Source organism: Sphaerodactylus townsendi, linkage group LG07, assembly GCF_021028975.2.
Source record: "Sphaerodactylus townsendi isolate TG3544 linkage group LG07, MPM_Stown_v2.3, whole genome shotgun sequence".
Classification (NCBI taxonomy): Eukaryota; Metazoa; Chordata; class Lepidosauria; order Squamata; family Sphaerodactylidae; genus Sphaerodactylus; species Sphaerodactylus townsendi.
The window spans coordinates 55,162,163-55,179,041 of record NC_059431.1 but is presented as its reverse complement, the minus strand read 5'-3'; the positions used below and the strand labels follow the sequence as shown (position 1 = coordinate 55,179,041).

The 16,879-nt window shown below is 44.6% G+C and overlaps 1 protein-coding gene across 2 annotated transcripts in view; it reads left to right on the top strand.

The window, feature by feature from the left end:
• The window catches only part of MCC (MCC regulator of WNT signaling pathway), a 240,601-nt gene that overhangs the window by 212,043 nt on the left and 11,679 nt on the right, over window positions 1–16,879 (top strand). For both annotated transcript variants that reach the window (XM_048503353.1, XM_048503355.1), the window contains 3 exons: window positions 1,168–1,402; window positions 1,717–1,914; window positions 3,659–3,756. In XM_048503353.1, coding sequence (XP_048359310.1) covers window positions 1,168–1,402; window positions 1,717–1,914; window positions 3,659–3,756 — 531 coding nt within the window. The remainder of the gene's footprint in view (window positions 1–1,167; window positions 1,403–1,716; window positions 1,915–3,658; window positions 3,757–16,879) is intronic.

Genomic DNA, 16,879 nt, shown 5'->3' with positions numbered 1-16,879 from the left:
TGCTTGCTTACTTCTCTTTTGCCTAAAGAGTATGCATTGTTAAACATGATTACAGAAAGCATGGACAGGATGAACGCAGGGGAAGGGGTTCCTCCCTTTGTCAAAAGAAAAGATTGAAAAATATTGCAGGCTGCTGCAAAAAGTGATTTATTCCCCTGCTGATAACTGAGATCATCCAGCATTCCAGACAGGCACAGCTAATGGATGACTTAACCCTCACCCAGCAGCTGATTACTGGTCCTCAGGAGACAGCAGGCAGCTCTGTCTCTGTGTGAGGCTGTACAAAAAATGCAGACTTGTTTCTTTTTTCTTTTTAGTGTTGTTGTAATTATGTTCAAGAGTGGAATGTTAAGGAATGGGTAACAGCATTGCAATTAACCTCTACAAATCTTTTCTTTTTGGAAGACCAGAATACAGACAGAAAGAAATGAAGTCTGCTCCTAATCTAGAGACAACGCTGTCTTTCACATACACACACACACACACACACACACACACACACACACACACACCCCAAATTGTCTTTTTTCTGACTTAAAATTTAATGCTTTGAAAAGAAATAGTTGCATACAAAGGGCAATGAATTTCCTTTATCTTGTATGAAGATTGTGGGAGTCATATTGAAAACTAGACTTCTAAACAGGACTAGGATGAGGGCTGAAGCCTATAATCAGGCTTTGTTCTCTGACCTTGCAATTCTTGCTGCCTGTTTCTTCCATTTATTTTTAAGGCAGAAGAGCCTGCCGGGTTTGGTTTGGTTTAAAATATTTTTTCACACAAAACATGATCATGAACAGTACTGGAGCATATTGTTCTCTAACTTAAGGTCAGAATCCTGCCTGTTGAGGCAGGAGAGGTCAGCATCACAAATTTTTACCACAATGACTCCAAAACTTTGAACTCTTCCTACAGATGGATGATCGAATAGCTGCAGCTCTTGTGTGGTTCCAGAAAGGATGCTTAACTGGCATCTTTCAATAGGGCATGGGATTGAGTTAAGGTTCTCTTATGGCTGTTTTGCACTGCTTGACTTGTTGACTCATTGATGTTTTGTATTGCTTCTGTTGTTCTTTTCTATTGTGGTCTAACTTTTTTGAGCTTCTGCAAAAGGTGGTTTTAAAACACTTAAAATAAATCCTACTCTCCCACCCCCATTTTTCTTCAAAGTACTACCAGCTCAACAGCAAGTAGTTGTGATACGGAGTTCACAAAGGAGGATGAACAAAGACTAAAGGACTACATTCAGCAGTTGAAGAATGACCGGTCCGCTGTGAAGTTGACCATGTTGGAACTGGAGAGCATCCATATTGATCCCCTTAGTTATGATGTCAAGCCTCGCGGAGACAGCCAAAGGCTGGATCTAGAAAACGCGGTACTCATGCAGGAACTCATGTCAATGAAGGTATTTTATTTAGTGATTTAGAAGTTAATATTGCTTTTGGCTTCTGCTTTTACAGTGTAGCTGCAGTGTTTCTGTTACCTAAAAAGTGTTTAATTTTTTAAAACCACCACAACAAAAAACTGACCCAGAAGACACGGAACGGTGCCTTAGGAGCAAGAGGATTGAGGACGGACAGTATAAAATGCAATGTACGTAATGCTTGGCTATGAGAAATGTAGGAGCTAGCATTATCGCCCACTGTGCGAACCTTGTGTCCTAATGGCAGAATTCTGTGAAATAACAGACTTGCTTGGTCTTCTGTGCCTCCTGACCAGGAGGAAATGGCAGAGCTGAAGGCGCAGCTGTACTTGCTAGAAAAAGAGAAGAAAGCTCTAGAGCTGAAGCTGAGCAGTCGAGAAGCTCAAGAGCAGGCCTACCTAGTCCACATTGAGCACCTGAAATCAGAAGTGGAAGAGCAAAAGGAACAGAGGATGAGGTCGCTCAGCTTGGCCAGCAGCAGCAGCAAAGATAAGGCAAGTAAGGTCTCTAAGAACCTCTAATAGTATTTTTGAAGCCCCCATGTTCAGAGGCAGAATACCAGAGTCTAGGACTTGTAACAGGGAGAAGGCTATTGTCTTTCTTCCTGTTAATAAGCTTCCAGAAATTTAAGCCTGGGCACTGCCTAATATCGAATGCTAGGTTAGATAGACTCCTGGCTAGATCCAGTAAGAATTCTTGAAACAGTTACTTTGACAGAGATATCAGGATATTTATAGTGTTGGCTTGGAGGTTACCATTATCTGAATTTCATCCTGATTCTGCTGTGTGGAATGCTGACAGAACAGAAGATGTCATCTGCCCATAACTCCCGTAATCTTTATGTTGCTGAGATTCCTTTCAGTGTACTTACAGGTGGGAAAGGATAGTGCTTCAGTAATCACTCCTAATAGTGAGAAAATTAATCCTGAATCTGCACTCCTGTAAGAGTTATTAAGACACTCCAGGGGTGCCTGCAAGAAGTAGCCTTGGGAGATCCCATGGCACAGAGTCATCCACTTGCTATTGAAGGTATGCAGAAGCACCATCTAAACTTCCATCCTGCAGGCATTGCAGAAAGAGAGCCAGGCAGTGGAAACTACTGTTTTGTTGACAGCTCTCTGAAATGTGAAACAATCTTATAGGGACTTGCCAAGCAAATGTGAATTTTCATTTACCAGTTTGTCATCATAAGTTAAATAATATCTAAGAAGTCTGATTGTATCTATAACAGCTCTGAGACATGGAGGCAAAACCTGACAGAGGGTGCTCTTCACAGCATCACTTAGACTGCTCCTGCTGGGGAAGGATTTGGCAACATAATAAAGAATTACTGGTAGCTGGACAGTCTAAGCTGTAATCAGAAGTAGGAGGCTAAAAATGGGCATGTACCATATTTTGTACATATGTCTCTGTGTAATGCTGAAAGGAGACCGCACATGGCAATCTGTGTCTGAATCTGAAACACTGATGTCCTTGATGTTATATATTTCGAAAGGCCATTTTGAACAGAATGTTCTCCGAGCCCATGGGTAATCCTGCACAGTTGAAGAGAAACCTCCTAGGTTTGCCTGTTTCTCTTCCCCCACCAGCTTCAGCCACTGATATCAGAATATCAGAGGGCTTGGGATGGCTGGTGGGCTCTTGAGTCTAGTGTGCATGGGAATTGGGGTGGCGTGCCAATTTCAGCTAGCCTCCCTCCTGTGCCAATGTTTCTCTTCCTGTGCTCTTGCAATCTCATCCTCCATATCTTCTCTGCTTCTGCAACCAAGTTTGGACTGGGGGGTGGGGGTGGGGGGGAATGTCCTTCAAAATGGCTCTTTTCTCCTTTGCTTCTCCTGACTTCATCTTCCAGGGTGCTGCTGCCTTCAAAACTCATCTTGTTGAGAGAAGGGCCTATTGCAGACACTTCCTCCACTGTTATTTTCCCTTGCTCTGCCATCAACAGTAACAGAGGAAGAACAGATGGGGAGAATGACATTGCAGGGTGCAGTGATGAGTGAGCCAGCCAGGAGGATAAAATGCCAAGAGTTGTGAATGGGTTGATTGGAAAGTGTAAACATGTGTGATGGGCAGTCAGTGGCATGTGAGAATAAGCCTGTGTATGGGGGAATGCTCTGTGAATGGTATTATAAGTGGAGGACAGGAGAGGGGAGTGAATAAGAAATGGCCAGTGAGACGGCATTACAAAAACATTTGAGCCTACTCAATGGCCCCTGATTATCTGGCTTTGTTTTTTAGGAATGTACAGAGACCACTACAGCATCATTAACATTAGCCGAGCTGAAACCGTACAGTGAAAGCGATCTGACTACAGAACTGGCAAATGCACTCAGACGGTAAGGAGGCTATTCCCCTTCATGAGAAAAGAAGTATTAATAAAATTGTGGTTTCATTTTGGGCATTAAAGTAATCAGATGTTACGTGATTATACAGTGTTGCACTTCTAGAATTTGCTAAGTGTTCCTTTTCACATTTTACTGTAAGCTTTTCCATATTGTTCATCAGCACAGTCCCTTAGGTTTTCTCAAACATCCATCAATTGGGGATTTAATTATTATTGCTAATTCCCATATCACTTGTGATAACCCTGATGCACAGAGTAGCTGACTGTGTTAATGAAAGGCCTCACAGGAATCACATGATAAATCCAGGAATAGCATTCTAGTCTCTTCTCCTGAATAACCCTGTGAGATTACATCCTTGCAAGAATATGCTTTCTGGTTCTATATTAAGTAGCGCAAAACACAATTTTAACCTTAATATGGAGTACACCAATACCAAACACTGTGGAAGCATGAGTACCACATGTAACATCATTCTATCAGTCAAACCCAGATAATTTATTTCAACAAATTAAAAATATTGGTATACCAACATCACTTACTTCAATACTGAAAGAGCCATTACCAATAAAACAATTGGTTGTATGTTGGGGTGAGCCGGCGAACCTCATAGGGTCTCAGAAAGAGCACGGGAATGCCTGCGCCATCTGTTACCCTCTGGGCAAGCAGACTCACTGATCACAAGACCCCATGACTCATGGGTCACCAGGTGTCCTGGACAAAGGGACAAAAGGTGCATACCCCCAGGTATGGATTAGGCCCAGACAGGAGCGTTTCCTCCCGCACGTACGCAGCCCCTATGATTCATGTATTGCGCAATATTCTCCCGCTCTCCCACCTCCCAACCTGCCTCCCGAAAACCCTAATAAAAGGTGCCAGGGACCAGAGCACGGGAGATTAGCCAGATCAGCCCGCTACTGGCTTCTCTCCACCGGATGATATCGCTGCGTCTCTCCTATTCCTTGCGTCGCCCGTGATGACTTCAGTTGTGGTGGGTTTTCCAGGCTGTGTGGCCGTGGTCTGGTGGATCTTGTTCCTAACGTTTAGCTTGCATCCGTGGCTGGCATCTTCAGAGGTGTATCACAGAGGGAAGTCTGTTACACACTGTGTCCAGAGTGAAGGGAATGTTTTGGGTGATACACCTCTGAAGATGCCAGCCACAGATGCAGGCGAAACGTTAGGAACAAGATCCACCAGACCATGGCCACACCGCCCGGAAAACCCACCACAACCAGTTGAATCCAGCCGTGAAAGCCTTTGACAATACAATAAAACAATTGTTTAGAAATTGAAAAGTTACCAGCAAATGTAGAGTATGATGTGCTGAAGATTTTAAAATTAATACTCATACAAATGCTCTCGAATCAGAGCAAGACAAAGGCAGTGTAGTGTTTTCTGATAGTGCTCCTGATGAGAAAAAATATGAAGTTTTGCAGCCAACTTTCAAATTTAAAATAAGTCACCAGGGTCATGTAATATTTACCCAAGAAGTATTAAAGAACTGAATGCTTTCTCTGCTGAAGTGTTATTGATTATGTATTATGTACAAAATCATCTAAAATACACTTGGTGCTATATAGGAATAAAACATGCAGTTCCTGCTCATGTTTCACAACCCAAGGAATGTGAGACAAAAGGAGAAGGAAAAAAAAGGAAAATTTGTGTTAAAAAGGTAAAGGTGACCTTACTGACCCATGGGGTGACATCACATCACGATGTTTACTAAATAGACTTCATTTTCAGGATGGTTTGCCATGCCCTCCATGAAAGCAAAACTAGTTAAAATTTATACAACAGATATCCTGTACTATTGGGCAAAAAAATATAATTTATCACAGTGTTCAGCCTGGATTAGACCATATCTCATGTGGCGGTAAGTTTTAACAGATCCAGAATATTACAGTTCTGTCAGCCTAACTGTTTTCCCAGGCATATTATAGTACTGTTAAACAGATTGAAGGCGGATTATATAAAAAGAGGGATCAAAGGATAACCTGCAGCCTCAGCAGTGAGCACAGCTTTGTCAATGAGCTGCCTGTTGAGAATAGCAGCAGTTCAAACTCTGGGAGAAATTCAGCATTCTTGCCTCTTCCCTTCCACTCACTGGCTAATGCTGCCATCTCCAGCTGAGGAAAATGAACAAAGTACCCTACAGCCAGATTATTGAGGCAAAAGAGGTTCAGCGTTCTCCTGCCCCCAGCACTCTGCAGTGGGTTGTTTTATTAACTCAGTCAGAAGAGAGGATGCAGCAGTGATGGGGATCGACTGAGGAGGAGCACATGTGAAGGCCTTGAACCCTCTTTCAGTTTGATGGTCAGTTTGCCTGGCAATTTAGTTGTAAGGGTTGGCTCTTAACTTGCTGAGGGATTATCAGCATGACATCTGTAAACAGGATTGTTTCACCAGCTTTTCTAAATGCTTTAAGAAGGATGTCTGCTACTAGACATGGTACACTTAGCTATTTGGAAAGTTATTGACTTTCTATTGAGAAGAAAAGGTATTCACAGTGCTGTAATATATATTCTGTTGTGTTCCCATGTTTTGAATACTGTGTGCTGCAATTTTATTTTTTACACTTTCAACAAATTGCTTTTCAAACTGAAGAGGAATATTAGGGACTTACAGAAAATACAGTGTAATGGCCAGAAGTTTGTAGCATCTTCCTGCAAAAAATCTAAGTAGATCAGGATGTAGTTTTAGAGGCAACGTGACTGATGGTAAAGCCAATAATGAGTTAATTGGCATACTATGGGGAATGCATAACTATATTTGTCTTGCTATACTTGAATTTGCATAATGAGACAAGGGGGAGGGCGGTATAAAAGTGGAACAAATAAATAAAAATAAAAATAAATAAATAGTTTCCAATAACAAAGAATTGTGCAACACCCTTAAAACAAGAAAATTTATTGTGGCAAATGTCATTTTGTCAAATGTATGGCAGACTACATCTAAAGAACAAGACATTTTCCTCATGTAACATCCAATAAACTCATAGGGTTTTTTGTCATAAGATGCTATCATGTAAATTAGGAGTTGGCTGTAAAAATGAATCAGTTGTATCAAACACTGCTCTTAATGTAGTTCAAAATGAAGCCACCTGAGTCTACTGTTATGCATATAGTTGTCAGATGCAGGTACAAACTATCTATAGCTTGTGAGCCAGTAACTCCTAATCTAGCACTTCTGGAAATATATGGCTGTGCTAAAGCAATAGCCCCTGTCTGCCCACGCCTGATCTCAGAAATCAAGCAGGGTTGGCCCTGGTTAGTATTTGGATGGACAACCTCTGAGGAGCACTTGAGTTGTGACATGGAGGCAGGCAATGGCAAACCACCTCTAAATGTCTCTTTCTTTGAAAACCCTACGGGGTCACTATATGTCAGTTATGACTTGATATCGAGCACACACACACACATACACACACACACACACACACACACAAGAATGTCCATCTGACTCTGCAAGGCAGTTCCTATTCATGGAATGGGGTGAGTAAAGGCACTTGAAAAATAATTGTTATGCTATTTGATAATATTTGCAACATGTTTGAGAGTCATCTATTTCAGCTTTTTTCTTCTTAACAATGTCAGATGCAAATCATGGGGCCTTAAGTGTGGTCTTAGTAATATGTGGTTATATAATTGAAGAATGAACATTTATAGAGATATGGGAAAGCAGTGTCTTGACAGTAAAACTGAATGTCTTGCTTTCAGCGATACAATATTCTGCATTTAAGAGCAGAGGTGTACACAGGGAAACATTAGCTGTCAGGTATGATGAAATATTTGCCTGTTAATAATGAAATGTGAACAAGAAATTGCTATGTACCTATACAAACAAACATATTTATTTTTGTTAAGTGATTCTTCTGCACTGCATGGGTTGATTTTTACCAGCAAAGTAGTTGTCCAAAGGATTCGTTTGCATGGATGTTTGCTTATATTTAAATCAGTCGGTTTCATCGTCTTCTTTGGGAATAAGCTGGCATATTTCCAAATACTTAACTAGACTGTGAATTGGGCTTTTTCTATAATATGTTTCAGGCAACCTTTACAATAGCAAGTATTACATCTAATAAACAAAAGATCATTAGAACTATATAATCAGCACTCCTCTTACTAACTTTATATAATCTCCAGTTCCTATTACAGAATATTTAGTTTGGTGCAATAATAATAAATGATCCTAATTTTAAAAAATCATAGATGTTGTGTGCAAACTTAATAACATAGTTTACTAAAATTAAAAATCACATGCAAGTGACCTTTGTCTTTAGCTGATTCTGCCCTTAATTACAGGTTATTATTTTGTTCTTAAAACTTGACTGACCCCTCTCTTTTTATGTGCAGTTGGAGAACCTTAATTTAAAAAGAGATTTCCAAGTTTCACATTTGATTTAGTCATTTGTTCCCTTCCACTGACAGATATAGACAGTTATATCCAATACTTGTTGAAGCAGATCCTCAGCCTCCCTCTGTGACACTTACAAAAGATTGACAGGGATCAGGACCATGGTGTAAAAGCTTCTAGCCACTGGGGTGCAGTGGCATATCTACCTAGGGATAAGGGGTACCCCTTGTCCCCCGGCGCCACTCGTCTGGTCACGTGGTGGTGCAAAATCGGCCCCCCACTGACCAGGAAGTCCTGCTGCCTCGTTGTTTTCACGTGCCTCGACCTGTCCGTGTCAGTCGAGGCACGCAAAGCCTACAAGGCAGCAGGACTTCTTGCTGCCACCAAGCGCTCTCTACCCCACCTTGGACTCCCCCCCTTCCTTCCCCCCCTGCCAGCTGGTCTCCCAGCTGGCAGCCTGCAGTCTCTTCTGACCTCCCCTCCTGGCAGGCCAGAAGAGACTGCAGTCCTGGCCTCGGAGACCTGCTTTTATAAGCACTGAGGCTGAGGGTGGGGCTTGGGGAGCAGGAAGTCCCACCCCTTCCTGCTCCCCCAAGGCCCCCCCCCAGTCCTTATAAAAGCAGGTCTCCGAGGCCAGGACTGCAGTGTTTTCTGGCCTGCCCAGAGGGGAGGTCAGAAGAGATTGCAGGCTGCCGCTGGGAGACCAGCCGGCAGGGGGAGTCTGGGTGGGGGGAAGGTGGGCACCCTAGACCTTGCCCATGTCCATGGTGACATGGGTGGGGTTGAGGGCAGTGGGGGGTGGAGCCTGGGGGCATCAGGGGGCGAAGCTGGGGTGGTGGTGGGGCAGAGCCTGGGGGTGGGGCATTCTGGAGACAATTTGTCTCCTGGCGCCATTTATCCCTGGTATGCCTCTGCTGGGGTGCTGTACTGAAGAAGGGACATGGGCCAAATCAGTCTTCTCTCCTGCTTCTGCTGGCAACCGAGGCTCAATTGACAGACGAGTGAGGCAAGATTACCTCACATTTCCCCCTACATCATTGTAACATTTTGTGCTAGGTGGCTTCTGTTCAGCCAGAGCAGGCTGCTCCTGAGGAAATTCAGGCAGCAGAGTCAGCTACCAACCCTTCCTCATCTGATACCACGCAGCTGAGAGAACTTGCACAGTCCTCCACCACGCCCTGTGATGAACCAGCTGTGCAAAGGAAGCAGAGAAAGCAGTAGCAGCTACAGAGCCAAAGGAAGAGTGCTTGTTTCTTTGCCGGTATGACAGAAGACTCTGTGAGATGGAGGCATCTGCATCTAAGGAGGACTGAGCTCTTGCAGGATCTCAGCCTTAGTAACCAGAGCTTCCTATATAAACCTTGCCTTGGGCTTAGCTCTGCCTGGGTGCAATAAGTGCACTACCTGCTGGATCTTCTCGTGCTTGCTGTAGCTCCCAGTCTGCCTGCCTGCTTGGATTCCTGTGCTCTGGACTTGGGGGCTGTCTGCCCACGCCTGCCCTGACCTATTGGACTGTGACCTGACTTTGACTTGCCTGCCACCTGCCTTGACCTATTGGATTGTGACCTGACTACGCCTTGCCTGCTGCCTGCCTTGACTCATTGGACTGTGACCTGGCCACTCTTGTGTTTGCTGCCTGCGTTGCCCTGCAAGGCTGGACCCAACCACGCCCTGCCTGCCAGCAGCATACTCTGTGTGTGTGTGTGTGTGTGTGTGTGAGTGTGTGAGTGTGTGTGAGAGAGAGAGAGAGAGAGAGAGAGAGAGAGAGAGGGGACAACTAAGGAAAGCACAGAGAGCTGTCCTCATGTGGATGCTCAGTTGCTGCTGCAAATGTTAGCGCTTATTCTTGTTTCAAATTTCAGCAATCCAAATCCTATTGCATTGTCTATTGGATGTTGTATTCCATTCTTTTTATTGTATTGGTTTACACAGTATAATTCCACCTTCAGTCTTGGTGAGAAAAGTGACAATAAATGAAATACTGCACAATAGGGAAGCATTGGCATCTGGAAGCAACCACAGAAAGCTGCTATGGGAATGCAGGAAAGATCTGCTTTGTAGGACCCTTCCAAAAATATCTATTGAAACTACCTGTTCTCATTTATTAAATTGGAATTATCATGAGTGTGCCTTGTGTAAAATCTGCTGTATTTCAAAGGAGAGAGAGCTTTCCAAAATGAATAGAAAAGGGTTTTCTGTGAAGCTGCTCTAAGCACCCTAATGAATACAGAGTTGTCTTTTGAGAAACTGTTAGTTACCACAGTCTTCCTTGTTATGTTTCTCTACCTCCCTGTTTGCTTTGTGGGCTGCTCTGACTTTCCTTTCTGCCTATTGGACTTTATTAATAAATTCAACAATGGGTCAGGAGCACTTACAGTAATTCTTTGCAGGGGAGAGGAAAATGAGAAAAATATCTTGTAGGAAACCATCATGCACTGGCAGATGACCAAATAGTGTGGCTTGTTCTCAGATTTCTAGTTATGTATAAAAATGAATGAGGGGGTAAGATAAGCTGGGAGAAGGGAAGAGGGTGCAGCAGACCACCTTGGAATGCCATGTGATTTCACATAAATCAGGATATAGATGCAATTGACTGACATGGTATTAAATCCCTCCGCCCACAACCACTTTTATCTTTAAAAGAAAGTGGGAATTTAGCTGCAGAAATCTGCTCTCTTGCCTCATTTGATTGTCAATAAAACTCCATTCTACTTTTGGATGTTAGAATGAAATCCATTGTATTAGCATTTGCAAAAACATGCATGTTCCCCAGATGTTAAGATTTGTTTGGCCTAAGACTGGTGCCTAGATATGAGAATCTGCAAAACCAACTGCTGCCTAAAGAGGTACTTTAATATTGCTCTTGTCTGGCTTTGGGACCGTTAACTTTTGAACTCAGGTCTACCTTCTGGAATAACAGAAATGCTTAATTTGGAAAAGCAAAAGCTATCCTGTTTTGTGAACTCTCTGCCAAGCATACAGTAACCAAGTGATGGTGTAATCTTCCATTCTGCTACACTGTCTGCACACAGATGTCAACGCAAATTATGTGTTAAAGCAAAACGATTTCTCCTCCCAAAGCATTGTTCTCACAGCTTCATGCCGCCATTTATTCCACACTTAGCTTTTTCTGTGACCTAATTACCATGTACATTAAGCAGTGGGAGCCCCGGGGACTCTGCGGCTGATCAGAGCCAAGTCCTGAGACAGATTATAGCAGAAGCTAGGGAGCATTTCTGATAATGATGTAACTATCTGCAGAATTCAGGGATCTGGGCCATTTCATTACACCCCTCTTTTTTCAACCTCACACTATGCAAAGAAAGTTCTTTGCTTATTGCAGGATTGGGGAACATCATACCTACTTGTGGAAATGTCCATATGCCCAATATAGATAGGCATTTATACAATTACAAAACATCTCAGGTTCTCTGAATCAAGGTTGTATTTCTCACTTTAGAAACTACCAAAATTGTCCTTGTTTTTCTGGTTTGAAGAAATAGCTGTGCACATCACTGGCTACTAAACTACAGCATGATTTGACAAAATTGTTTGAAACACTTACTGAAAAGCTAGGGAGACTCCAGATAATAATTTTTACAAATTGCTTTTGTCATGCCATTAGAATGCTGTAGCCATGATGGATAGGGAAGGAGGATGGAATAAGCCAATTTCTGTTGTTTAGCTCTACACGTTTGGCTGAACAATCCATGTTCTCCTAATGAAAATAACTCTTACACTGCATAGTGTACAGGCTTTTTTCTGCAATGGCATTGTTCTCTCACTGTAAGAATGTCACAAATAACAAGAAGCTTGCTCTGTACATTTCAAGCAAGGTGTTTCTGAAGTAAAAAACAAATTAAAAATCCCCTTTCCAGTGTAAACTTTTCCCCAGGTTTTTTTTAAAAAATCACCAATCTATTCTCAAGGAATGATGGGGCTGATGGTATTTCTCCTCCCAAAGCATTGTGCTCACAGCTTCATGCCACCACTTATTTCACACTTAGCTTTTTCTGTGACCTAATTACCAAGAATTAGCAGGTTTCTCAAGTGGCTGATTCTGCAAAATCTTGGTCTGGTCAGCTATTCAGCTGCCAGATGAACCACAGCTGAATGTTGTCCAGGTTCAAACAAGAAGTTGAAACTTGAAGCTGCTTCACAAGGGTTTTTTGCAAGCCAAAATATTAGCCTACAACTGAGTTCACACTATATTTTAAATTGTGATTAGTTTTAACAGTTATTTGTGCAACACATTTATATATTTATTTATAATTTCAGTTTAATAGACCGCCCACCCCCGAAGGTTAGCCTACCAGACAAAAGTAAGAAATTCCAGTTTTCTGTGTTGCTTGCCTTATCTTCACCCTTATCACTAATATATCACTAATAGAAACTAATAGAAACCATAGACTATCAGAATCCCATGTGTTCAAATTGAAATGCAGAAAGTCACAGCCATCATATTCAGCCAGCAAATCCACACTGAAATAACTTCATACTGCACAGTTTGTGGAACTTTATCAGAGAAGTCGTTTGACCCACTATTCATTTGAAGCTAATAATTTCACAGAGACTGATCATATTCCCCAAGAGAGAAGACCACAAACAACAGTGCTGTGCCAAACAGGGAAAGGCTTGTCAAGGAGGCAAAGTAGGGATAAGTAAAGATGGAAGCAGATAAAGGTAGATTGACTGGTGAGTAGGAAGGAAAAAAGAAAGCAAGAAAAGAGACTTGGGGAGTTAGGGAAGGGGAAAAGGATAGTGGCAGAGTGGGAACTCTTACCTCTTACAAAAAGACCAAAACCATCAGAGAGCTACACCAGAGACTTCAGAACCTTGCTGTAAACATATCAACTGAGATTGATGATCAATCATATTGAATGGAGAATGCAGATCTATTTAAATGAGTTGGGGGAAAATTACTATTATCCTTGATTGCTGATGATCATCCACCAGTGCACCTAAAGATCAACACGACTGTCCTGTAGTCAGGCCAGAAACCTGATTAAAATTAATCAAGGCCAGATATGCCTGGAATTGCTCCACTACCACTTACTCTGTCACCTTACCTAAAAAGGCTAAATTCGAAACCTGACTATACTTTACTGGTTTATACTTATCCAGGGAGTATTTTTAATAAAAAATACGTTTCACTGTCTCTTTCCAATTCCCTTGAGAGAACAGCCTCAATGTCGCGAACACAGAAGGCCGGGGCGGTGTAGCACTGTTCATTCATTGGGAATCTATTCCCTTTAGGGCAGTCCCCGCCCCAGAGGTCACCGGCATAGAATGTGTCGCCCTGGAGTGGTTGGCCCCGGAGAGGTTGGCCGTTCTCCTAGTGTACCGGTCGCCTGGCGCACCGGGAAGCGGCCTGCCGCAGCTGCTGGAGGTAATTATTCGGACTGGAAATTCACGGTTTCCCAAGCTTATTGTTTTGGGGGGACTTCAACGCCCATGTCGATGCCGCCTCATGTACAGGCGGCTCTGCGGACCTAGTGTCATCCATGGCGGCCGCTAGGCCTCTCCCCTTAATAAATTCTGGCCCCCACCACCCATGAGGCTGGACACACGCTGGACTTTGGTCTTCGGGTCGAGGGATAAATCTGGTCGTATCCTCTACTGAAAGAGTGCCATGGTCCGACCATTATGCCCTGAAGGTCCGGATGGACTTGCCGCATCCCCCCCGTCTAGGCGGCGGGCTAATCATTATTCGGCGTTCGCCCGCGGAGACTTATGGATCCCACTTTGGTTTCCTAGATGATGCTCCTGCGTGGACCTCTGAACCACGCCCGGCACACTCGATGAGCAGGTGGAGGACTGGAATTCCCGGCTCTCCAATGCCATCGCATACTGTTGCCCCTCGGCGCCCTTCTACGTCCCCGCGATGGGGCGGTATAATTTGAGCTCCGTGGTATATACAGAGGAGTTGCGCCGCGATGAAGCGGGAACTTAGACGTCTAGAGCGAGTGTGGAGGGAAAACTTCGTGACGAAGCTGCGCGAACACCCTCTATAGGACGCTTATGAAAAGCCTATATGAGGGTGGCTGCACGAAGGAAGTGAAGAGGGCTTTCTTCTCTTCACTCCCTGCGCGATCCGCTAGCTCCTCGCCCAGCTCAACTGTTTCGTATAATCTCGGTCATTGACCTCCTTATCGGAGAGATCTTCAAATTCTCAATTGACTATTGGCACAGTGAGGCATTTACTGGAGCTTCTTTGCGGATACAAGATCAGCTGCCGCTCCGCCATGACCTTTCGGGTCCACGCTTAGCTAGCACAATTAGTGAACTGGAGACTCCCTTGCCGTCTTCAGGGCCCTTGTTTGGCCCAGTTCTCCCTGCTCTCACAGAGCCGCTGTCGACCAGAGCCTTAGTTGCTGTTAGACTCTACCTACTTGTCCTTCTCTGGATCCAGTGCCCGTCTTGGCTTGTGAAGAAACCTGTCATGGAGCTCACGCACCCCCCATCTGTTGAGTATAATCAATGGTTCCCTTTGAGCAAAGGAACCTTCCCGGGTGGGTTGAAGGAGGGCAGTGAATTCCGCCCCACTCTTAAAAAGACCATCATTAGATCCGGAGTGATCCTGACACAATTACCGCCCCGTTTCGAATCTTTACGTTTCTGGGAAGGTAATTGAGAGAGTGGTGTTGGAGCAGCTTCAAAAGGTTTTCTGGATGACGCATCGACTTTTGACCCCTTCCAGTCCGGCTTCTCGTGGTTGGACATTAGGGACCGAGAACTGTTCTCGTCGCGCGTGCCAGACACACCTCCGTATTCAGCTTGACCGAGGGCGGATCGGCGCTTGCTGGTGTTGTGCCAGATCTCACCGCAGCGTTTGACGTGGTTCGCACTCACGCATCTTTGACCCACCGCCCTGGCTGCCTCCTGGAGTGCGAGGGCACTGTCCTTCAATAATGGATTGTCTACCGTTTCTCCGGGGCCGGAGGTCAACCAAGAAGTGAAGTCGCCGGGGATCAAGCCTCCCGGAGAGTGCCCGCTGTCAATGCGGTGTACCCCAGGGGGCGTTATTATCCCCTGGCCAAGCTATTTTAATATCTATATGCGACCCCTTGCTCAGCTGGTGTGGAGTTTCGGGCTGGTCTGTCATCAGTACGCTGATGACACACAGCTCCGATTCTGTTGATGGAGGGGAGAGCAGCCGCCGTACATAATGTCTACAGCACTGTTTGGAGGCGGCCGCTGGTTGGTTCGCGGCGGAGCAGGCTGAAACTGAATCCATCGAAGACGGATGATCCTCTGGCTCGGGCCGTGAGGGGGGGGGGAGGATCGTTCCAGCCGCCCGGTGTGGGAGGGGCCACTTTGGCACTGACCCCCTCCGTTGCGCGGCCCTCTGGGGGGTCCACCTGGGATTCGCTCTCTGTCAATGGAGCACCCCAGGCCCATACAACCCCTCGGGCTGCGCGCGTTTCTTCCATCTTCGTCAGGCTCCGGCGGGTTGGCACCCTTCCTCTCCCAAAGCGGACCTAGCCACTGCCAGATCCAGCGCAACGGTCATCTCCAGATTAGACTATTGTAACTTCGCTCATGGGCCTTCCCTTGCGTTTGATCCGGAGATTGAAGCTGGTCCAGCATGCAGCGGCGCGCCTGCTTGCAGGTAGCGCCACCTGGCTACATATTCAACTCCATACTGCGTACCAACTGCACTGGCTCCCGGTGGAAATTCCGGATCATCTTCCAAGGTGCTGAGTATTGACACCTTTAAGGCCTTACTGCTGACCTGGGACCCATCGTTATCTTCTCTCGGAGACCGCATCACCCCATCGTCCCTGCACGGCCTCTCCGATCGGTTGAGGCCAATTTACTGGTGGTCTCCTGGCCCCTTGGTGATCTGGCTGAAAGCCTTCCACCGCGGGCCAGAGCTCTTTACTGACTCTGGCCCCGGCCTGGTGGAACAGCTCTCCCTCCAGCTGTCGGACCCCTGCAGGACTTGGGTGAGTTCCAAGCCAGGGACCTGTAAGACGGAGCTGTTCCGGGCTGGCCTTTGGAAGGAACCGGCTGTTGATGGTGCCCCCATCCCTGGCCCGACTCTGACATCTGGGCCAACTGTCATCCTAGACTCGCCATTCCTCCCTTTTGGAGGGGGGAGGGAATTTTTAGAATAGAATATTGGATGTTTTCCAATAGTAGACTACTGAACGCCATCTATTTTATTGTAATTTATTATATCTGCTAGGAATGTTTTATGGTTGCCGCTGCTTTTAAATGTTTTAATTGCTTATATTGTTTTCTTTTCTGTTGTACACCGCCCAGAGCCCTCCGGGGAAAGGGCGGTATAAAAGTTTAAATAATAAATAAATAAAATAAATTAAATTAGAGAAACATTTATTATCCTGGCCTTTAAAGTCCTTAATTCTTTTTTTTAGCAGACTTTGATCAGCCAAGAAGGGTCAGGATCAAGTTTATAGGCAGTTGCTTCAGTAACCCCATATACCATAACATCAGTTAGGGCAATCTATCTGAAATGATCCTTAAAATATTAACAAGTGGGTGTTTCTAGTACTCTCAATCCAGTATCTGCATCCAAATGGTATCTAAGCTGGAAAAGATCAGAGCAATTTTTATCAGAAAAAAATCTCAGAAAATGTCAAATGGACACTCTGATGAATCTTCATCTTGTGGAGTTATTCAGGGTGATGTCCCTCAAATTTAAAGAGTTATATTGCATGGCATATAATTCACACACTGGTAGTGTTGCTTGTCCTCTGCTGTCAACCTCATAAGCCTACAAATGGGATCCATGTTTTGT